This window comes from Phycodurus eques, chromosome 14, assembly GCF_024500275.1.
Source record: "Phycodurus eques isolate BA_2022a chromosome 14, UOR_Pequ_1.1, whole genome shotgun sequence".
Taxonomy (NCBI): domain Eukaryota; kingdom Metazoa; phylum Chordata; class Actinopteri; order Syngnathiformes; family Syngnathidae; genus Phycodurus; species Phycodurus eques.
The window spans coordinates 19,295,673-19,319,833 of record NC_084538.1 but is presented as its reverse complement, the minus strand read 5'-3'; the positions used below and the strand labels follow the sequence as shown (position 1 = coordinate 19,319,833).

Below are 24,161 nucleotides of genomic sequence, written 5' to 3'. Positions count from 1 at the left end.
GATAATGTTTGAACAGCTATGTTCGTTCACACGCTTGAGTTCTTTGTCCTTATCATCGGGTGGCTGCAGCAAGAATAAAAAATAAGAAGAACGACAGAGAGAGAGCTAAGGAGCAAATAATCCCCAAACTGTAACAGCTTCTCTGTCTCCCTCAATGGGTTTATAAGTGTTTTTAGTATAGAGCTTGAGAGTACCTCCTAGCCCACGAGAACATCTGCACTCTCAAGAGTCTAGAGCTACTTTTGGGGATGTCAAGCTCCATAAGCAGAATGGGTAAGGAGTCTTCTGATGCTGTAGGACAAATCTTTCAGTATAATACAATCATCCTATCTATAACCACTTTCACAACAAATTGGAGAACGAAGGTGTAGCAGTAGAGCTGACATTTACTGTTTTTGCCTCTTTCTTTCACGCAGAACTTTACGGCTTTGCACATTCCGGTCATTAGATGCACAATGACAATTGCTTTCTAACTGCCTTAAACCCAAAAGGGTTCATTTTCAAAAGGGGCCAAATGAAAAACTGGAATGTTTGTCAAGAGTCACGCCAACATGCTTACCTCAGTTGTGTTCCTTATTAATTGAAATAATAGTAAATATATGAAGCATTCAACTGTATTTATTAAGCTGCTACTTGTGTATATATGGTATATGTTGTTATAATTAGGAGATAAAATGTTAAATACGATTTTAAACACTCATTAAAATTACATACTGTACACACAGATATTAACGTATTACTATTTAATCAACAGTCACAAAAAAACAACAACACCAACTGTGTGCATGTACGTCTATAGTTTTAAAATGTGCTGACATTTTGCGCACCAACCGCTAACTCATACTTTACAGTGCTAGCCACTCCCAAGCGATTGTCGGGGCAAATCCCCCTTTTCTCTTCAACGTGCAGGAAATAAGAATGTTGCTACCATGAGGACCATTTTTGGCATTGTCACTAGCCGCTTTTTGCAAAAAATAATCACTAAAGGAATCCAAAAACTCGCTAAATATATCAATGATGTCGCTAAGTTGGCCACGCTGAAGACAAGTCTTTGCTCTTGCTCGCTTGTAACGCCCACTTACATGTACATTCAATAAAAGCACTGCTTTCAAAATGAAATCATTGCTAGTTCAGGTTTTACAGGGACATTGAGACTGTGGATTGGCTCCATGTGGTCCGTGGCCATACTTTGTGTAGGTCTGCTCTAACTAGTACTCCAGTTCACATACAGCGGCTGAAATAAGTATTTAACGCGTCCCCATTTTTCTCACTAAATATACTTCCAACGGTCTGAATACTTAAGGCTTTGTGATATTTCAATTTTTCTTTTTTAATAAATCAGCAAAAATTTCAACAATTCCATTTTTTATGTCAATTTGGGATGCTGTGTGTACTATTAATGAGGACATTTTTTTTACTTAAATGATTTTAGCAAATGGCTGCAATATAACAGAGTGAAAAATTTAAGGGGGTCTGAATACTTTCCGTACCCACTGTAATTGGAAAGCCAATCATACCACCATAAATTTGCCTCGATCAGGTGCTCCTCACAAGATTTCTGACAGACGAGTGCAAATAATAATCAGAACAGTTGTGCAAGGGCCAAGGGCCATCTGAAGATGAAGAAGAAGAATGGCAGTTTTGGGGTATCGTCTTCCTGGAGGAAACCACAGCTGTGGGTCTGGGGGATGTTGGGGGTGGATGGTATGTTGCCACATTTTTTAAAGTTCTGTCAAGCTGGTTGGTGCACCGGGTTCTCCATGGTGGCAGATGTTGATCTTAGCCTCTTGGCCTCGGCTACCTGATATGACTGGGTGGCAGGGGTGGCAGCTGTGTGGCTATTTGTTCATGAATCAAAGTTGGATAAGTTTTATATGAAGGATTACTTTTAATGCCAATCAGGGGCATCTAAGGTCAGAGGTGGTGGGATTCATTGAAGGGTGCTTCTACCCAGCCCCTCAACCCATTTCTCAGAACTGTAAGGCACATGTGCTAACCAGTCGTCCACCGTGCCACCCAGTACAAAGTTAGAGTAAATAAATATTTTAAAAATAAAATGTTAGAAAGTTTCACATTTTATCCAAACCTAATATGCCGGCGTGCTTGGTCATGGGGACATTGTTGACGTACAGTACTCATCATAGGCGAGTCGCTTTCATGGCCCTTGAGGAATTTGTGTGCTTCCTCGTTCCAAATTCATTGCCAAAGTCAAGTCAAATGACTTGACAAAAGAAAACCTGTTACTGTACCCAAAATCGCATTTTGCGACGCCAACGACTGGTGTTATGTATTCCTCAGAGTTAATGCTGCAGCCATGACACGCGCTCTCTGCTCTATGTACAGGAGACAATAGATATACTACCGTCACATGGCCAGCATGTCAATGCCCCACATTCAACATGGCTGCCACATAGACACGGGAGGCACGTCCTTTGGGATTGGATGTATTTTTTTGGTATATCTGTGACCCAGAAATACGTCAGGCCCATTCTCTGCCTATATTGTGCCACAGCGCCAGTAAACAACAGCGGCCATTCTTGTACAAACAGACTTTGTCAATGACGATTTAAATGATAAATGGAAACTATTTTTGGACAGACTGTTCAGTCCCGACGATCTGTTTTATCCAATATCCATTATATCAAGGTTCCACTGTATTTCACAAGTGCTGACAGAGTATGTCAGGGTTTGAGACTGTGACCAAAATGGTCGCATATGCGACCCTTTTTTTCAGTGTGTGCGAGTAAAGATTTCATATGGTCGGACTTTTGCGAGTGCATGTTTTAATGCTCCCTTAACACAGTCTCACCATATAAAGACATGGTGGTTGAAAGTCACTGTCTTTTTCACTGCTTTAGTCAATCTCCTCCACCTGCGTGCTCTCCTTTCTGAAGATAGAGTGCTGTCTTGTTATTATGAACGGCGAACATGAGCGCGTACACGCGGGCGTTCGGCTCCCTCGCCATGACGAGAGCGCGTCTCGAGTGGCGGTGCGGTCGCGAGCTGGAGAAAGTCGGTGCTCGCGGAGTGTACCCTACATCGTCGGGCGAGGAGGTGACAATGGCGCAGGTAGCACTCAGATTCATAATGACATCGATCCGTCACCTCCACTTTTTTATCCGCCCTTCTTCCTGAAGCCGGATATCCGGCAAGGCAGACCAATCTTACAAGCTCGACATGGAACTCATGCTATCTGATTCTCACGTAAAACACTACCCGTTTTGTTGTACGTTTGTAAGGCTGAGAAGCGCTGGCAGCACACAACTCTGGCCTTACGTGTCACGGGTTTTATGAATTCTGACTCAGTGGAAAATGTACATTCTGTCACCGCGCCGCGTCATGAGTCTCAGTCCCCACACTGTAAAACAAGAGATGTTTGCGCAACTTAAAACTCAGTAACAATTTACACTACATTATTTCTACTTAGCTTGATAGGTCTTGTGGCAGATACTCAATACTAGCTGAGTTGAAATACATTACAAATATCTGTTGAAATAGTTACATCTTTTCTTTTTAAACTTTGAGCCAACACATTTTTACAGCGTGCGGCCAGTGGCTGGAGTCCTAAAATCAGGTAGCCGCACAGTGCCTGTCGTATTATTCAGAAAAAAATAACAAACAAAAAACAATCACAGCGGTTTTTCCATATATAAAAATGTCTTTATGCTGTTTGCGCCATAGGGAAATCCCAGAGGTGTGAGTAAGTCACATATGTGCAAGTCACAAGCAAGTCTCAAGGCATAACCTTCAAGTCTCAAGCAAGTCCGACGTCACTGTGGGAAAACAAATCAAGCAAGTCATTACTTGGTTTAAGGAAGTCACAAGTCAAGTCATACAATCTTGCTCCAGTCGGAACATATATTGGAGTGGTAATAAAATGTTTTTTCCCCACAATTGTTTTCCCCCATAAATCACAACAACTTAAAAAACGTATTGACACCCTATAAAAGTTAAATGAACAACTGAGATTATGATTGATTGAGTTTATTGCACAGAATTGTTTTAAAGTTGTATTTCAAACTCAATTTAACTCAACTTTGTTTCTGAACAAACTATGCTGTGTACTTTGTGACGACAGCCTTGTAACTACTACAGTTCTTAAGAGGACACAATTAAGCAAAAGCCAAGACTGTTTTCGGTTGGTCAAATATAATTAGATCTGTACCTAATGGGCTAATGAAAAATGGAAAAATCCAGAATTATGGCAAAAATACATAAACATAAAAATGTTACCATCCTTCAAAAAAAGGTAATGTGATAAATATCTGCATTCTTCTTGTGTCCACTTTCATTAAATCATTCTGTCAGGTTTGTTCATTTATTTAGAAGCACTGACTCTGGACAACTGACAGTTGTCATTAGATTAAAGATTATGTTTCATATGCAGTGGTCTCGAATTCAAATTTGTTTAATGATGACATGCCAATAAACACATTCAGTAGTATGAAAATTATATTCAGATATAGCAACACACAATTTGTACTGTATTTACCAATAGTTTAATGCACATTTGTCAACATTTTCATCGCTGTGATCGTAATGCAAAGTGATCCCATATAGCAGACCTATACCGCAAACTCAAGACCCTGTTCCCCAGTGCGCCCATTCTTCGCCACCCCGACCCCTCCCTCCAGTTCGTGGTCGAGGTTGACGCCTCGGACACAGGGGCAGGGGCTGTCCTCTCGCAGCGGGAGCCCACGATCCAGAAACTTCACCCCGTGCCTTTTGTCCCCGCCGTTTGTCCCCTGCCGAGAGGAATTACGACGTTGGCAACCGAGAGCTACTGGCCATTGTATGGGCCTTGGAAGAGTGGAGACACTGGCTGGAGGGGACTGAACTACCATTTATCATTTGGACAGACCACAAGAATCTCTCTTACCTCCGTTCCGCCAAACGCCTCAACCCTCGATAAGCTCGCTGGGCTCTCTTCTTGAGCAGGTTTAATTGCAGTCTCTCCTTCCACCACGGCTCCAAAAACAGCAAACCAGATGCCCTGTCTCGACTTTACTCGCACCCTCCAGCCCTGACGAACCAGAACCCATCCTTCCTTCCTCGTGCTTCGTTGGAGCAGCCACTTGGTAGATCGAACAGGTGGTTCAGGAGGCCCAAAAGACTCACCCGGATCCCAAGACCGGGCCTCCAAACCACCTGTTCGTACCCGATTCCACACGCTCTGACGTTCTTCAGTGGGCTCACAACTCCAAACTAACCTGTCATCCTGGCATCACCCGCACCATTCAGTTCATCCAGCAGCATTTCTGGTGGCCCAGCCTTGTTCAAGACAACTGGGAGTTCGTCCAAGCCTGCTCCGTCTCTGCCCGAGGGAAGTCGTCACACCTGCCCCCAGCTGGGCTGCTGCATCCATTACCATCCCTAGCCGCCCTTGGTCCCATATTGCTCTGGACTTTGTTACCAGTCTACCTCCCTCTGAAGGTAATCCGTCCATTACGTACCCCTCCCCAAACTACCATCCGCCTTTGATGCTGCTAACCTCCTTTTGTCCAGCATGTCTTTAGACTCCACGGTATTCCCATCGATATTGTCTCTGAAAGAGGTCCTCAGTTCTCATCCCTGGTCTGGAAGGAATTCTGTAAAGCGGTGGGCGCGGCAGCCAGCTCGTCATCAGGATATCATCCGCAGACCAACGGCCAGACGGAGCGGGCAAACCAATCCCTTGAATCTGCCCTCAGTTGTCTTGCCGTACGCAACCCCTCCTCCTGGAGCTCATTCCTCCACTCGATTGAGTATGCCCACAACTATCTCACCAGTTCCGCTACCGATATGTCCCCATTCATGGCTTGCTATGGTTACCAACCCCCATTATTCAAAGAACAGGAGCAGGCAGTGGCAGTCCCCGCCGTCAAGGATCATCTCCGGAGAATCCAGGCAGTGTGGAAAGACGTCCGAGCGGCGTTGACCCGGTCCACCGCACGCAATAAACAGCTCGCGGACCGTCATCGCTCCCCGACGCCTGAATACAAGGTGGTCCAATCTGTCTGGCTTTTTTCTCATGACCTCCCGCTTCAGTCCCAGAAACTCACTCTGTGTTTCATTGGTCCCTTCCCCATCAATCCCACTTCCGTCCAATTGAAGCTTCCAGTCTCTGAAAATTCATCCCACATTCCACGTCTCTTTTCTGAAGCCTGTCTCCACCTGCGCCCTTTTGCACATCCGCTTTTGTCTTCTATCCTGAGTGATTAAATTCACTGTCTATATTAAAAATGGACCAATGGGCTGCCCCTTACAATTCTTGAAAAGGTTGGGCCGATTTCCTACTCCTGTATATTCTGATTAGTTCAATCCACTGTCTAAATTAAATATGGACCAAAAGTGTGGGCCAGTCTCTCTTGGAAAAAAGGGGAGAAAAAAAAAAACAACAGCAGCGCCATGATCAACCCCAAGGACTGCCTGCTCACCGGGCATGTGCCACCCAGTGTGCCCAATGGCCAGTCCGCGTTTTGGACTGAACATGTGTGACATCAAGCGGGCAAGCAACACTTGAGCCAGGACCTTACGAGCTACTGACAAAAATTATATGCCTCTGCTGTTTCAGCACTCGGCTTGATCACCTCTGTTCTTGTACCTTGTCACAATATTGGCATCCCTCCATTCCTGGGGTAAGTGACCAGCCGTCCATGTTGAGCAGATGAAGACATTAGGTCCTTCAAAAAGGCTGTGATATGTGATAGATCGTTGATGAGTAAGCTCCCATCAGCATTCCAGACTGGACAGAATGTGCTTTTGCAAGGACCGTGCAGTGCCTTGATGGAGTCATAGAATGCTTGGATGTTCGTATAAGATTAACCTTGAATTTGCCCAGCTCTGTTGTATTCAAGTGTGGAATGTAGCCCACCCACTGTTCATGCATGGCTTGTGCGGGTCAGCGGCTGTATCTGCCATGAGCTGTATTCGTGTCCTGCAGGAGGGCATGGATTGCTACTGAATTGTCATCAAACCAGTCCTGGTGGCGACAGCGAGTGCTGCAAAGATTGTGTTTGCAAGATTTTGCCATTCAGCAGTAAGGGTTGACGTGTCTTGTGGGCCTTTAATGAGTACTGGGATCTTGCTCAGACACTCTTGCAGCGTTTGTTGCAGTTCATGGCAATTTGTGAGTGATTGCAACATTGCCGTATTTTTGTTGTCAGAATATTACATTACAACCAGGTACTGTGGTTTTACACTTTTCAGGCTTGTTTAAAAATGATATACAGTTTAAACAAAACCTTTTTTGAGTCTCTCAAATTTTAGGGGCTTCAGCACCCCCAAAAATGGACTACAAATGCCTATGATGCAAATTAAGAGTGTTCCCAATATGCTTTAGAATAGCCAACTCTTAAATCAGAGCCAATTTCATGACTCGTCGGGCGTTGTATAAATTAATTTCACTGCAACAAAGCTCTCACACAGTTAAAGCAAGTTCCTATTCAATTTCCAAAGCTGAGTAGTAGTAGTCTTTCTCTCTTCCCCTTTTTGGAGTCAGTTGCAACTCGTGGCTCTCCAAGGTCAGATCCTTTTCTTCCCTCTCAGTGACGTTTTACATTGCAAAATACATCATGTGCCTGCTGTATTACTTACAGACTTATTTTGGCAAATTTACGTATTGCTGGGTACAAGGCAACATACGGTGGCCCTAAAAGGACAAAAGAAATTGGGCCCGATATACTAAAAGCCAAATAGCGGGCATTAAATTGCGTGTCCCCTCACTTTAACAGATTGTGTGCGCTGTTGGCAACAGGTTTAAATGGTGGAGCCCACCTTATTTAAAAGAGGGATTCGCATTTGCAAAATCCTCTCGGACCCTCCACATCCCGGTCACCGGCTCTTCCAGCTCCTCCCCTCGGGTAGGCGCGACCGATCAATGCAAACTAGAATTAGCAGACATTCCAAAAGCTTCTTCCCTCTTGCAATCAACTTCTTAAACAGCTAACTTACAATTCCATTGCAACATGCTGCCAACTTTTTTGTCTTGAGTTTGTTGTCACATTTCTGTTTTGCCAATTATATATTACTCGTGCACTCACTGTAGTAGTCTTGCCACGCTGCACTATTTGCATATCTGTTGTTGACCAATACTGGCCACTCATGGCAGAGTAGCATCTGCACCATTTGCACAATCGACGAAGGAGTATCTGCAACATTTGCACAATCAACATCACTTTAAACTGCATACATTCCTTGAAGTCTCAGCGCCATTTGCACAATCATCATTGCACTGGGCTATTGCTATATTAGTCATTCAAACTGCTCTAAGTGCTAGACAACGCAATCTTTTTGCACAATTGTCAAAAAAAATGTTTTTTACCCGCATTACCGAATAACTAGCAACCCTTTATTGCTCAGTGACTAGTTCTCAAATTCCTTGTGTGTTTTTTGGACAAATAATAATGCCAAATAAAGATGATGATTCTGATTTTGAAAATTTGGGAGAGTACCACAAGCAGAAAAAGTACCACTCGCGGGAAATATTTCGAGTGAGGGAATTGAAATTGTTAGTGCAAGAGGCAAACAAATAGTACTGAGTTATGGAAAATAAATCTAGCGCTGTGATAATTTTGAGAACGTTAGCAACCACATAATAGCCTTGTTTTGTTTTATTTTAACTTGCCCTGAGTTTTTCTTTTTTTCTTTTTTTTAAATTTTTTTTTATTTAAACCCCCCAAAATTCTTGAATGAGCAGGACAAACCACTAAGAAACATTTTAGGAGTTTGTTCCCCCACACACAAAAGAAAAATTTTAAAAATGTAAAAATTGAAAGAAATTGAAACAAAATTGAAAAATAAAAATCGGCAGATAGGCGAATCTGCGGGTGCTTAATGCGGGGGTCCACTATATTTGTTCAGACTGCATAACACTTTTATTTGGTTTAAAACTTAAAAGAACAGCACACCTGAAGAATTGCTCTGGGAGAGGCCAGCACAAAGTCCCGCAATGTGTTTAAATGACCCAGATGCAAGGAAATGCAGAGTTGAAAAGAGTTTTGTCATATGTGATTTGGCATGACTCCTTCATATGATCGGCTCCGGGTCAGCCCTGAGATCCTTCGGAAGCTCCAAAATTGCATCTCTGAAGAGACGATAGTTCTAGTCTTAATTTGTGCTTCAGGCATTTCAAAAATTCCACAAGTGGAAAAGATCTATTCTCCCAGTCTCCTCTCATTATGCCTTGAACCTTCTTCTCACCAATGTAACTCCATGCATCGTTATGCAAAGCTGTGCCGTTTTGCACCTGCCTTTCATACACAGTATTTAAAGACACAAAATCACTCATAGCAATTCATCTCAAGTTTAAAAATTAAACTCTGTAAAAGTAATTTGCATCTACTTCCAGAGCATGCCAAATGAACACAATTTTGCCTGTTTTGGCAGAAGAAATGTTTGGTGCACTAGATTCCACATCTGTTTGTGGAAGCAATCAAGTTCGCGCCTGTTTTTGCACGTGCAAACCTTGAGTAAATCAGACCCATTTTATTTGCAAAGCCCAAATAATTTGACTCATCCTGGGTATTCAAAGCACTTTTTTTGTGCTTTGCTGGGCATCTTAAAATCGAGTTGTTCATTATACTTTGTGTTACAATGCAACAAACACTGCATGCATGTTCATATTTACATACACAGGCCCAGGGCAGTTTTTGGGTGGGTCCATTCTTCCGCCGTTGGTTACAAAGTCCAGCACTTCTTGGTTACTGCGACTTGGATAAGGCATGTAGCCCAATGAGAAGATCTCCCACAGCAGAACCCCAAATGACCTTGGAGAAAAACAAAGGATGGTGAGAAGGACAATCAAGTCATATATCACAATCACCATCAAAGCTAAGGCTGTAAAGGATACGAGGAGATTTGAAAGAGCTAAGATAAAGAAATACAAAAAGAACAAACACCTGAGTTGGTCAGGCTGAAGGACAGATAGGAATCATAGAGAACAACAGCACACATGTAAATGTAAAACAAACACCATCACTTTGACATATGATGTCAAAGTGATGGTGGGTTTTGGGTGGGTTGTAGTTATTTATTAGGCATAGAGGATGGGGGTGCTCACCAAGTGTCTGTTTTTGAAGTGAAGATGCCCTCCATGAAGGCTTCGGGTGGCATCCACTTTACTGGCAGCATGGCACGACCACCTTTCCTGTAATAACTTGCTCTATACACACACACACACACACACACACACACACACACACACACACACACACACATATCCGAATAATAATACAATGAAAACCAGAATTCATTTGTTTTGCCGTTGCCATAGCAACAGCCCCAAACTGAGGGAGAAAGGAAACCTGACATGCATAATTAATTCTGTGCTGTCAGTGGGTGTGTCATTGTCACATTACAAATATCTTGGTGGGAGGGACCCTGTAAGAAGTCTCAATCTCTCAAGGGAAAGAAGCAAAAGTGTTTTCTTCTCTGCGTCGTGCTGGATCGCATCCATTTTTAATGCCGCTTTGTCGTTGGTAGAGAAATGATGTAATTGTTAACAATGTTGGAGGTCAAAGCCTAATTCATGTTGACCCTTCACGTGTTTGCATATCATTCTTGACAACCGTATGGACGAGCATGTTACATCATGTGTCGACACCATTGGCAAGTTTACAGTTAGCTAAAAACAGCTTGATTGTGCGAAAGATTATGTGTAGCTATATATGAATCTAAATATGCCCATTTAATAATTTGCAGCTAGTAACGTGCTAAAGCTACTACGTGTATTGCACAGGTGTCTGCACATTTGTGCGTGTGTGTCTGCTTTTATTCATATACTGTAGCTACATATTGATGAATAGTTTTGCTTGTCACTCACATCATTGCCTTCCTTATAGCCTATCTTTTCTTATCCAAGGTATCATGGCTGCAGGTATACAGCAGAAATGGTGCTACAGATGCTATTTAACGAGTCAGTGATAGGAATGGACTATGATGTATCGGACGATGATAGGGCCAAGACTATAGTCCAGGTGTTGGCCGTCCACCTGAAAATCAAATTAGGTAGTGAGTCTGCCTATAAAGAGTGCTCTTTCTTTTTTTTCTCCTTTTCTTTATAATTAAAACACATTATAAAATGTTGGGATGTTTGTGGGCAGGGCACATCTAGGCTGGAAGGTAATGGCATTTTCCATTTATTCCAATGGGTAAAGTTGATTTGAGATACAGAGAGAGGTCAAAGTAAACTCTTCAACATCGGCAAAATTTCCCTGCACTTTTTCAGAGGGCTGTTTTTGTCCCCTGCAGTTTTTTACAGTCCAAAAACAATGTAACACGATAAATAACGGGGACACTCCTGCCCATAACAGCAGCGCATTGGTCGAAAGCAGCGGTTCTTAACCTGGGTTCGATGGAACCCCAGGGGTTCAGTGAAGCATTCGCAGGGATTCCACTGAGGGCAAGACACACTTTGTGTGTGTGCGTGTGACCGTGAAAGCCTTGTTGGTGGGGGCAACGTTCCCATCAAAGGCAATGCATGGAAGGGTATTGAAAATAAATCCTAACGATGAGGTTTTTTTTTTTTTGTCAACGTCAAAGCATATACTGCTAATGCAGAACATTTAAAAATGTTAAGCAAAATTACTCTTACCTATGAACCCTTTTTAAGGATTGTAGAAATAACACAAAGAAAAGGAACAGACTATTGTGAAAATGATATGAGTGGCATTTGCGAGCTGACTAAGCAGTGTGTTCATGAACGCCTTACCTGTAAGTTTGTGAAATAGTGTGTTGGGAATGAACTCTTGGAGGCCAGCGCTTCTGAAACTTTGGACCAACGCCAATACTTTTTCAAAAAACACTTTGAACGCCAAGTAGCACCAAAATGACCAACATTAAAATTGAGTAGCGACAAAAACGATGCACAGGATTCATTCCTAATAAGTATATTTCACATTTTTGTTAGCCACTGTAGACATTATGCATGCTTGGAACGTTAACAGCGGCACGGTGGACGACTGGTTAGAGCGTCAGCCTCACAGTTCTGAGGACCCGGGTGTGTGGAGTTTGCATGTTCTCCCCGTGCCTGCGTGGGTTTTCTCCGGGCACTCCGGTTTCCTCCCACATCCCAAAAACATGCATGCATTAATTGGAGACTCTAAATTGCCCGTAGGCGTGACTGTGAGTGCGAATGGTTGTCTGTTTGTATGTGCCCTGCGATTGGCTGGCAACCAGTTCAGGGTGTACCCCGCCTCCTGCCCGATGACAGCTGGGATAGGCTCCAGCGCGCCCGCGACCCCAGTGAGGAGAAGCGGTTCAGAAAATGGATGGATGGATGGATGGAACGTTAACACTGTGCTTAATAGAGAAAATAAAAGCACCTGTAGATAGTGATTCATTTCAATGAATTGCATTCAATTAAATCCCAAATGTATTGTATAAAAATAAATGTTGGGGAAAAAAAATCGAAATGATTAAGATGGAAATATACTTAAAACGACTACACTTAACAAAAGTGCTGTCCTGGATTTATTTTTTTATTACCGTTTTTTTTTCCCACATAGCACTGGAGCACAGGTATCAAACCCAAGGCCACATCCGGCCCATCACATCACTTTATGTGGCCCACTAAAGCAATTAGTGTGTCTAGTGTGTCTCTTGCTTAATAGGTTTGTTATTTTTATACAATTTGCCCTTTAACAGATATTACAAGCATTTTTTGCTCTGCCAAACCCTTTAATATAAAGTGATTAATAGTTGTATACCTAACATTTGTATGCCATGACTTCTGATTTCAGATTCAATTCGTTCCTAACAATATACAGTATGTAACAATCCATTACCAGGGCAATTGTGTATTTGTAATAATATGGTGAAGTAACTATATTTGTATGGTTTACATAGTCATAAGACCCTTCTGAGGGAACTATGATGATGATGGCTGCTCAAAAGATATTTTATGTCTTCAAAGTAATTTGTTACCATGAAAAACCCCCATGCACCCACAACCTCTTTCAAAATCACAGCCTTTTCACAAACTCAGTCGGAACCACTCATCTTGAGCAAACCCAATCACAGTTTATGTTGTATTGGCCATTTTCACATTGCTCGAAAGTAAAATTGTGCCAGCTTTCCGATTTGGTCTTAGTGGAAGTAGGTGAGCACTGAACTGTATTCGCATGGGAGGGCGGCAAGCATTTGCGCCTCTTTTGCAACCGCAGAGCTTTGACACTCCAGGATTGCCAACACAGCAGCTTTAGACAAATTGAATATGTTAAAAGACAGAGACAATCCTCTGCAATGAGACTGCATAAATATGAAATTCTCTGTGATGCACATGACAGCGGCCCTCATTCTTTGACATGTCTGAGGAGACGATTGCTCATTTTGTCAGTGCCATTTAACTCCAATGCAGAGATTGATTATAGAGTTTATTCTTGGTGACATTGATGGGATTCTTTATGATGTCAGAAAAGCGTACTGGCTTGAATTCCATGTCATACAGTATGTAGTCCTCACTTGCTTTTATCTAAAAGCATTGACAGGCTTGGATGACACTTGCTTGTTTGTATTTATTTTGTGCATGCAAGTACACTTCCACCCAAAGCGTACCTGGACATAATCTGTTTCAAAGCTTTTAGGGCAAAATAAACAGAAACAATTGCTGGAGATGGCAGCGGAATTATGGGGAGGTTGACATTTTAACAACCACATTAAAACTACAGGGACAACGTTATTAAACTGCCTAAAAAGAACCGTGACAAACATGAAACTAGTACTGCACGCCAAAACAAAAAACTTAAGTAGCCCGAGAACACATGATAGCAACTAAAATGGGAAATAATTCTATCTGATTGAATAGAAAGACACGGTGTTCATAATTTGAGGCTGTCAGGCAAATTATAACCTTAAATTCAATATGGTCAGTATTAACAACAGCTCCCTTGTCTATTTTGATTTAAGGATGTCAAGTTATCAAATTTTCCTCACGGGATGAAAAAAGTACAGTGGCGCCTTGAGACCTTAAAGGCCAGAGGACAAAGATTTTAAACATTTTCTTGATAACTCTAGAACCCCTTTACTAATCACATCTGCCATTTCGAAGTGATTATATAGCAGTTAAATTGATAAATACGATTCAGAATGCGCCTCCTGCTTTTTGCATCTAGCGTCTTCCGGTCTTCGTCTCTTTCCGGCGCTGTGACATCACACCTCTCTTCAAATCCAGGCTCAAAACCCACCTAGTCAAGATGGCCTACTCCCTTTCCCGAACGTGTATTTCGACTGCCACGTATATTATATGTACCGGTATGTTATTTATTGTGTGTATGTATGTTTGTATGTATGTATCTTCATGCAATTTTACATTGTTATTATTTTTTTCTCTCTATGTGATTGTTTTATGTATTTATTGTTTTATTGTTCATTGTCCTTGGATTTCTTGAAAGGTGCTTGAAATCAAATGTATTATTACATAGATCATTTTACACTTGAGACTATGTGAGTCAAGGAGTCCCAGCCCTGGAGCAATGAGTCCCTGCAATTTATCATCATTGAATACAGATGCAGTAATCCTCTGCTATATCGCAGTTCTTGCTTCACAGCCATGCTGTATTGCAGATTTTTATTAGAGTTGTCACTCTCTTTTATAATGTTTGTAGAATATTTTAGTGATGCATTACTCTTACTCTCAATATATTATGTGTTTAGGCCTGCCACAATAGCACATTTTATATTTAATATATTTTCCCCAAAACTCTCATGACAAATGATAGTATTGTTGATATTTTCTTTTTTTAATGCCACTGATATAATGATATTCGAGAATAATAAATACACATCTTAGAAATTCGGCAATGGCAATCAAACATATGCGCACAACTGTCATGTAAAGTAGGCCTGCATTTCACAATTAGAGCAAGTAAATAAAAAGAGAACGTTATACTGTGTAAATTAAATTTGAATTTCCCCTTTTCTGTTTGGCATCTTGACAACAGTGAAGTCAAACAGTTACATTTAAGAAATCTTGACAACTGAACTATTTTAGAGGTTATGTTTGTTCAAAACCTTTGTTTTGGTTCATAATGGGGCTTCACAAATAGTCATTCTGAGATGATCAAAAAATCCCGTCAGAGGATCATCTTGTAGGAAGTTCTTAAGTTTTATTTTAGACATCTATTAACCCCCTTATGCGCCACCAAACCAGACTCAGCTGAGCTGCAGGTTAAGAGAATGTTACCCAGGTCCCAGGAAATCTATAACACGTGTTTCACCCCTGCTTGTATTACTACTGTCTGTGTGATTCAAAACTGAGATATGTAGTACAGTACTTAAGCGTGAGTTTTTGCTAAGCTCAAATGAAGAAAACTACACACACGATGAACTGCATTCAATAAAACTTTGTCCAAGCAGGAACCCATTAAATTTTGGTGCATAGTAAATCCAGATGAAAGAGGAATGTCTTTTTTCTTTCATTTGAAGTACAATGCAATGGTTCCCTCGCCCAAGAACGCAAGTACACTGTCTGTTACTTCTCCATGAAGGTAACCTGCAAAGTAACATAAAAAATATGGGACACACCCAGCAAAGCATAAATAGAGGGAAGCCAGACCTAAAATTTAAAACTGAAAACTGAAAAAAACACTTTTGGATTAAAGGTGAAACGTCTTCAACAAACGAGAACAGTCCAGCTGCTTTGATTCAACATTTGCGGATTACCATTACTTGGATGACTGAGAATCTACACAGACGTATTACATCACGGGTTTGCCCACATGCGTGCAAGGCTCAACGTTGGAGTGAGGAATACGAGCATGTGTGAGTGCGCCTGTGGCTCTCCTCTCAGAATCTAAAAAGCTTGACATTAAGCTTCATCCCCACCCTCACTGTGACAGCCTTAAAAGGACTTGCATGTCCCTTGTCACACAAATAAGGGCCACACCGTGAAACAGCAAACAGAACTTGCAGAGGGCAAACCGGCACTGAGCACGAGGTACCGTCTCATTCTTCTGCAGATAAAAGCAAAGATAAGCCCTGTCTGAGCTCGACTGCTAGAGGCTGCAATAAAAAAAGCAAACTCTTAGCAATGCACCTGCAAAACTGACATCAGCAATTAAATCAAGCGCCCCTGATGTGCTACCCTGGGAGGAATTGAGCAACAGCCTTAACCGCATGTGACTTTAGACCCATCCCTGTCCTCATCTATGAATTCTCACAGAATGTTGCCATGATATAGCTGCACGTTGTGACACATTTCCCCAGCCTCTCTCAGATGAAAGGCTAGGATGATTTCCCTGCTGAATTCGGGTACTCGTGGCATCATGTGGAACTGCGCTGGCCGTATTCAAATGTTTGAGATGCAAGGTGGCGAGTGGATGGTCGCTGTGATTAGAAGGCGTTAGAAGCCCCTCTGAGTTGCGCTTTAACATTTACAGATCTTAATGAGCCTCAGGGACATTGCAATAGTTTATGGACACAGGGAGAAAATCTACACCTACTGGTCACAAGGTGCATCTATGCCATCTAATGAGAAGTGATTACGGCCTTGCGGACATACCTGCAGCCTTTCGACCCTGGAAAAGGCATCAAAAGCTACCTTGTGGTTCTATAAATAGCTCTATGGAGGACAGAAATCGACTACCAATGTAGTGCTTATTATGACAGCTTGTTTTAGCCGATTACTGTCAAAAGGATATAAATGATACACCTGTCAATTTGATCAAACCCTCAAAGGCCTTTATATACAGTACACTGATTAATTTAATGTCCGCGAATGGTTGTTTGTTTCTATGTGCCCTGCTGGCGACCGGTTCAGGGTGTACCCCTCCTCTCGCCCGAAGAGAGCTAGGATAGGCTCCAGCACGCCCGTGACCCTTGTGAGGATAAATCGGTATGGAAAATGGGTGGATGGATGTCTGGTGAGAGTAAAACAAAAAGGGATATTCTTGGTCTATCCAAGTATAGCGCTACAGTGACATTGCCACAAAAAAAATGTCACCTTAATCTTCTAATATAATTTATTTGTGTTTAATTCTTACCTGTAAATATCCCGAGCCATCCCAAAATCTCCAATCTTGGCCACGCGACCTGGTCCTTTGCACGTCAGCAGACAATTACGAGCCGCAATGTCCCTAAATGATGGAAAATACACACAGAATCAAGTGTCAAAATATACATACTTTCTTATAAAACTTAGTTCATGTTTCATCTTTTAAAGATGTTTATCAGAGTTGTGTGCAAGTCATACATGTATGACTTGCACACGTTGGATCAGAAGTTTAGTGTAACTAGCAAGTCGCCGTCAGCATTGCTGGTAAAACTCATAGCTTCCTGCAGTGCTTTTTATGATTCAACACACATCCTGAGAAAAGATTGAACTGCAGCATATACAAGCGGAGAGACTAAGATGAGAAAATACATAAAAGCCTTATTTTCACAGAACTGGGTTTGTTATTTTTGAAAAAGAATATTTCAGTGCACACACTATTCTGTACTCTTGTTTGGAGGGGAAGGAAAACACTGTACTGAGTCCCGAGAGGAGCAACTTTCTTCAGAAGAGACTTCATGAGCATAGTGCATAGATCTCTTCCGTCAGGCGAGACAAATAGGTACCAGCACTAATAAACTGCCAGAATTGACCATCAAAGTTACAGCATGTGACACACTGCTCGAACCGAATCATGAGACTGGAGAAGAGCTGCGAAACACACAACTTGAAGCAAGATGACCCCAGTGGTAAGCAAGCAGCATGTGTGAACTTCAGACAGCCTTCCTCTGATTAATGCAGATGTGAACTGACACAATGGGGATGTCGTAATAGCGCAGACTGATTTAAACACAGGTCTATTTTACCACATGGTCTGCGAAATTGCAGCCCCTCATTCTACCAGGAGAGATTGAAAATGATTTGTATTGAATAATTTAGTATGGCCTAAAATCAACACATCCCGGGATCTGCTTGCTTCTTATATTATCTCTAAGAGGCATTTGCTCGAGTGAGCGGGCATGCAATTTCCAGCTAAAGAATTTTAATGAGTATGTATTTACCAAACAATTTACAGTAGCTACACACGACTACCTATGTTTGGGGCATAACAACAATCCTATTCAATAACAGGCAGTGTACTGTATCTATTTAGAAGGGGGCATATTTTGTAGCTTTCCTTAGGTCTTCGTGAGACAAATACAAGTGCCGTAGTCCTTGTTTAATGGCTTGGAAGTCATACTAATGATTTGGTTCTGCTCGTAGGCAAGGACAAGCCTTGGAATGCTGCAAGAGCTGTTACAGGGAGCAAGTAGAGGCCTTCGGGGAAGGGCACAGAGTCGTTGTGCATGCAGCACAGTAATGGGAATACAGCCACTTATTAAAACATTGTTAGCATTGTTAACAGGCCTCTCACACTGTAGACTTTACTCACAGTGAATTAGAGCTTCAAGGGCCCGTTTGCCAGCAGCAATATAGAGAACAGTCTTTGTTATTACTCGTATTAAAGTATTGTTGTTGGACTTTGATTGCGCTGAACGGCACCTTACTGCAGTCAGAGCTGTACTTATGTAATTACAATTCCTATTGTGAGCTTCAAGCCTATTCAAAGAAGGCATGTGATTAAACCACTTTGTAGATATTCATCCATCTGACCTTATGCATTTGCCCTCAAATCAACACACCTTCATGAAAGTTGTAATTCGCCACAAGGACAGCGTTAGCGCCCATTTCAATACATGCAGATATGGCACATATAGGTATAGAAGGTCAGTGAGCTCAGTCGAAGATGCAGCCATTAGTTGGATTGATGGGGCGTTACTGCTCCACGTTGGTGCAAACATGGTTTAATAGGCCTCGTTTGTCAATGGCTAATACCTGACCTGAAAGGGGGATACACTTCAATTGTCTTGATGTGATGTGATTGTGGGAGGAAATCTGACCTTTCCCTATATTGAGTTATACTTGACCTACCTTGTGAGTGTCCATAACAGTGGTTTGGGGGTTTAAAAGGAAGGTGTTTTAAAAAAAAAAAAAAAAAAAACACCAGGTTATATTCTCTTGTTCTCCGAACAGAATGCTTCAAAATATACAGTAAAAGGGATATACTCTATGTGCCTTCACTGCCTTGTACACTGTACAAGCCATAAAAAGAGGCCCCCACCTGGCTGTTGTGATGGTAAACTCCATATTTGTCCTCTCAAATATAATTTCAGAGGCAAAATGCGTCCTTATGTTCCACTTGAGCAGCTGTAGTCATAATAAATAGAACTATTCTTGTTTATGCAATCTGTGTAGATTGCTTCAACATTTGCATTCCATATTCACAATATATGCATACACGTATTTCTGTTTTCTTTTCCCATCTGCCGGATCTCTTAAGAATACAAATACTGTAACTCATCCGTATGCTGTATTTATCTCTGCCAAATGTTCTTGCATTTGCATATATAAAATGTGTGGCTTTAGATACCTGTGAATAAATTGATTCTCCTCCAAATACTGGCAGCCTTTGGCGATGTCTCTCGCTACGTTGAGAAGGTCAACCATGGTCAGGCTGGACGGTTGCTCCTGGTGGAGAGCCAGACCAGTCCATTTAGACATTCATTCATTTATTTTGCGTGCCGCTTATCCTCACTAGGGTCACGGGTGAGAGGCGGGGCACACCCTGAACTGGTCGCCAGCCAATCGCACGGCACACAAACAACCATTCGCACTCACGTTCACACCTACGGGCAATTTAGAGTCTTCAATTAACATACCATGCTTGTTTTTGGGATGTGAGAGGAAACCGGATTACCTGGAGAAAACCCACGCAGCCATGGTGAGAACATGCAAACGCCACACAGGCGAGGCCTCAGAACTGTGAGCCAGATGTGCTAACCAGTCATGCACCGCGCTGCCTTCAATCCATTTATATATTGATTAGAATTTATCTGTGTGACTGCAAATAAAATGTTTTTGAAAATTGGATACAATTTAGCATAGTGTGTGTTTGATGGCACATTTACTAGCGTGTCACAATCAGAGGTTCTGGATTTGGTCCTTTCTGCTTAAAGTTTGCATTTAATCCTACATTTGTGTGGGATTTCTTCAGGTACTCCATTGCCACACACATGGTAGATTAAGTGAAGACTACATTTACTACAGGTGTGAATATGAGTGTGAATGTTGTTTGTCTGTGTCTGTGTATGTGCCCTGTGATTGAGTATAGCAAGAAATACTCACCTCTCACCTTCTGTGATCTCTGACTGACTGTTTTTCTTCAGGCAGTTCCCCCATTTGCAAAAACAAGTGTCCCAATACTTGTGTCCGTATTGTGTATATATTTGCATCGTGAAATATGATGAGCTAATAAATGTCTCACCAGTCGTGGTCTCATCTCCCTGAGGAAGGTCTTGAGGTCTCCTCCAGTCATCAGCTCCAGGAGTATAAACCTGGGCATTGCCTGCAGACTGACCCCTACACAGCGCACAATGTTCTGGTGGCTGAACTTACTACAGAAACAAAAACATAGGGAAGAAAAGCATTAAATATGTTGACTTTGTATCAGCAAATATTTTTGGAAAGTGGACTAAATAGCTGGTACCTGATGATTAGAGCCTCCATAAGGAAGTCCAGTTCATCTTGTTCTGAGCAAACCTCAGGGAGAGTCTAGTTTTTCATACAAAAACATACGAGCTCATTGAAAAGGACTTCTGTTTTAATGGAGTGCATATCCAGAAAATACAAAATAGAAGGTACAATTCCATAATCTATCTTGAGCAAGTACACAAGTGTTAAAGCCTTTAGAAAAACTTTTTTTCAAAAAGGAAACAATTTTGGAGAGGCAAGACATCACCTTTACTGCCACATGAAGTGGACTCGCTTCACCTGGGATGCCCACTGCCAGGCCCTCATATACTTCACCAAAAGCACCATGACCAAGGCCCCTGGAGAGAAATGTGCATCGAGTATTTGTACAGTGATATCCACATACATTCTTTTGGGCATTATTCTTAAGTGTCTACAGATGGAAGACGTGTACAGCAAAGGGCCAAAAAGCAGATTTCTCCAAATCTTGACGAACAAAAGCTTTCATGCCAACTAGAAGTAACACAAAAGCGTTGTTTCCACCAAGTAGTGCCATTTGGCACGGTGCATATTGCTTTCCCCACGTTATTCGGCCCAAGTCATTATGGGTCCATAATAATAATTTGGCCAAAATGGCAACTAATGAGGATCCAATTAAACCATAATCTTTGCATGCACTTTCATCGGGATCCCGGTTGCAGTAATGCCTTTTGGTATACTTGTGGAGGGTGGCGCTATAAACACTGCTGTTCCTTGATTGCTCAACAGAGAATTGGCAACCAGACCATTGTCTGTGTAATAGTTGATGAATTGAAGATGAGAAGAAAACAAGTGCTATTTCAAAATATAATGCGTTGTGACAGAAAGAGGATTCAAAGCTCTGTTTCTTGTGTACTGTCCGCATACTGCACTCTATGAGTCAGTTAATATTATTTCTCTGTTTAATTAATGAGGGATTTTCACATTGTCTCGTGGGAATAGTATGATAGTAAGTAAGATGCGTAAGTACACACTACTAAACACTATAACAGAAACACTCACCAATTTAAGTACACAATGACAGATTACTACACAAAATGTCATGTACATACTGTGTACAGCACACACCTCTGTGACACACAACAGGCACTGTATGATCTTTATATCACAGACTGGTTTTGATTTGGAAAATATTTGTATTAAAAATGAATATTTAATTTAATTTTATTTATTCCATCCATCCATTTTCTGAGCCGCTTCCCCTCAATAGGGTCGCGGGCGTGCTGGAGCCTATCCCAGCTGTCATCGGGCAGGAGGCGGGGTACACCCTGAACTGGTTGCCAGCCAATCGCAGGGCACATAGGAACAAACAACCATTCGCACTCACAGTCATGCCAACGGGCAATTTAGAGTCTCCAATTAATGCATGTTTTTGGGATGTGGGAGGAAACCGGAGTGCCCGGAGAAAACCCACACGGGCACGGGGAGAACATGCAAACTCCACACAGGCGGGGCCGGGGATAGAATCCGGGTCCTCAGAACTATGAGGCTGACGCTCTAACCAGTCGCCCACCGTGCCGCCTATTATTATTATGCTTGTGATTTTATTTATGTACAGTACTTTGTTTCAGCGACTGCTGTTTTATACAGTTCTCTAAAAATGTGTTGTGTTGAGCTGATGTTCCACTTTTTTTTCAAACTGACACAGCTATTGCCATCCCGCCTACACACCCTGCAGTGTAAATAACAACAAGGCTTTAAGATGGCGACCTGAGCTTAACTAAATGATATACTGAATGTATAATATTCACCCTAATTAGGCACAGTGGTGGCCCAGTGGCTAGCACTGTTCCCTCACAGCAAAAAGGATGAGCATTGGATTGATGTATTCATGTCAATTAATGATTAATTAGACACAATTCATTCATATAGATTGCTCTTAGTACCCCAACACAGAGGTGCCATAAAGTGGGCAACATTATAGTTTGCTTATTTTGGTCCCATTGACAATGGAATTGGTGTGAATCTGAGTGTGAATGGTTTTTCAAGAAGGGTTGTAGAAGCAGCTTTACTAAAGCTTTAGAAATGGCCTTTGTAACCCTTTCCAGACTAATACCTGTAAATTACTTTATTTCTCGACTGTCCTGGAATTTCTTTGGATTGTGTCATTTTATTGTATCTTTTTCAGATTTTTTTTGCTGCATTTTCAGATCTTTTGTCCAACTTAATTTTGTCGGGACAGATTCTGTTTAAGTGATTTCTTAATTGAACAGGACTGGAGGTAATCAGGCTTGAGTGTGATCAGTGAACATTACCAAAATTTGGGATTAGCCACAATTAATACAGTTGTGTGTGTGTGTGTGTGTGTTAGGGCAGGTAACTTTGAATTTTTTTTTTCCTTCTTCAGCTTGACAGCATCCCGTTGGTGTCCACCAATGGGTTCGGGGATTGCCGCCACGACAGCCACCGACCACCTTACTCCGATTTCCTCTTACATCCCAAAAACATGCATGGTAGGTTAATTGACGACTCTAAATTGCCCAAAGGTGTGAATGTGAGTGCAAATGGTTGTTTGTTTGTATGTGCCCTGTGATTGGCTGGCAACCAGTTCAGGGTCTACCCTGCCTCCTGCCCGATGATAGCTGGGATAGGCTCCAGCATGCCCACGACCCTAGTGAGGAGAACCGGCTCAGAAAATGGATGGACGGATGGATTTACATTTGTTTGATGATCTTAAACATTAAAGTGGGTAAACTATGCAAACATTTGAAAAAAAGAATTTGAGAAGGGAGTCAATACTTTTTCATGGCACTGTATGTCGTTATTTTTCACCTGGTGAGGGAGATGTTGCGTCGCGGCACTTCCTTCAGGTCGTTGACTGACGCCGTTTTACCAGCAAAGCAGTAGTTTGGATTATAGTCGGTCATGATGGTAGATGCCCGCAGTTTACTGAGCTTGCAGTCTGGACTCTGTAGCTCAAGCTGAATTGACTGCAGCTCTGTGTGTTTACGCCTGTACACTGGAGAGGAATATACAGTACATTCTTCTTAAATAGCAATTCTTTCAGCAAGAACAACAAACTTTACATCCATCTTGACGTTTAGTGCTTGGACATGAAGTGAAACTTTTAGAATTCTCTGACAGACTCAACAGAAATATGCATTGAGGCTCTTTAAGACATATTTGTCTTTCAAATATAGTCATTATGTAAATATCACTTCAGAACCGACACAAAATCACTAAAGGCTAGATAAACTTACAAATCAAAACAACTCATTAGGATGTAAAGCAGCTCAAAGGAAGACGGCCTGTGCTATGGACACATTAGACCAAGTGAGAACAGTTGGTGTGTATGTTTTTTTGTTAAAATCTGTATGCGTTTAAAGGAGCTATTTACCGAGTGCTGTCTACTGTAGAAGAGTTGACGGCCTCCAGCTAAGTTGCCATCCATCATTAACACATTTCATTGGCGCACAGAGTCCTCACCCCCTGCCTTGCCAGTGAGCATAGGTGGGAGTGTGTGTGTGTGTGTGTGTGTGTGTGTGTGTAAGCTCTCCACGCTACCTCTGAGAGGGAGCGTGGGTGCGCATGTGGAGGAGATGATGGCTTGATGAGTGCATGTCTGCCGATAATGGTTCGAGACCTGCGAGGAAATTGGATGTGTGCACTGGCTGTAAGGCCTTCTTGTTCTGACAACAATATATTA

The 24,161-nt window shown here is 42.0% G+C and overlaps 1 protein-coding gene across 1 annotated transcript in view; it reads right to left on the bottom strand.

Annotated features, from left to right (window-relative positions):
* Nucleotides 1–24,161, bottom strand: part of alk (ALK receptor tyrosine kinase) — a 362,245-nt gene that overhangs the window by 6,871 nt on the left and 331,213 nt on the right. Inside the window, exons 20-27 of the mRNA XM_061697428.1 lie at nt 23,288–23,474; nt 20,745–20,835; nt 20,493–20,557; nt 20,271–20,400; nt 19,377–19,474; nt 16,959–17,051; nt 10,040–10,141; nt 9,612–9,746 (exon numbers count right to left, since the gene is read on the bottom strand). Coding sequence (XP_061553412.1) covers nt 9,612–9,746; nt 10,040–10,141; nt 16,959–17,051; nt 19,377–19,474; nt 20,271–20,400; nt 20,493–20,557; nt 20,745–20,835; nt 23,288–23,474 — 901 coding nt within the window. The remainder of the gene's footprint in view (nt 1–9,611; nt 9,747–10,039; nt 10,142–16,958; nt 17,052–19,376; nt 19,475–20,270; nt 20,401–20,492; nt 20,558–20,744; nt 20,836–23,287; nt 23,475–24,161) is intronic.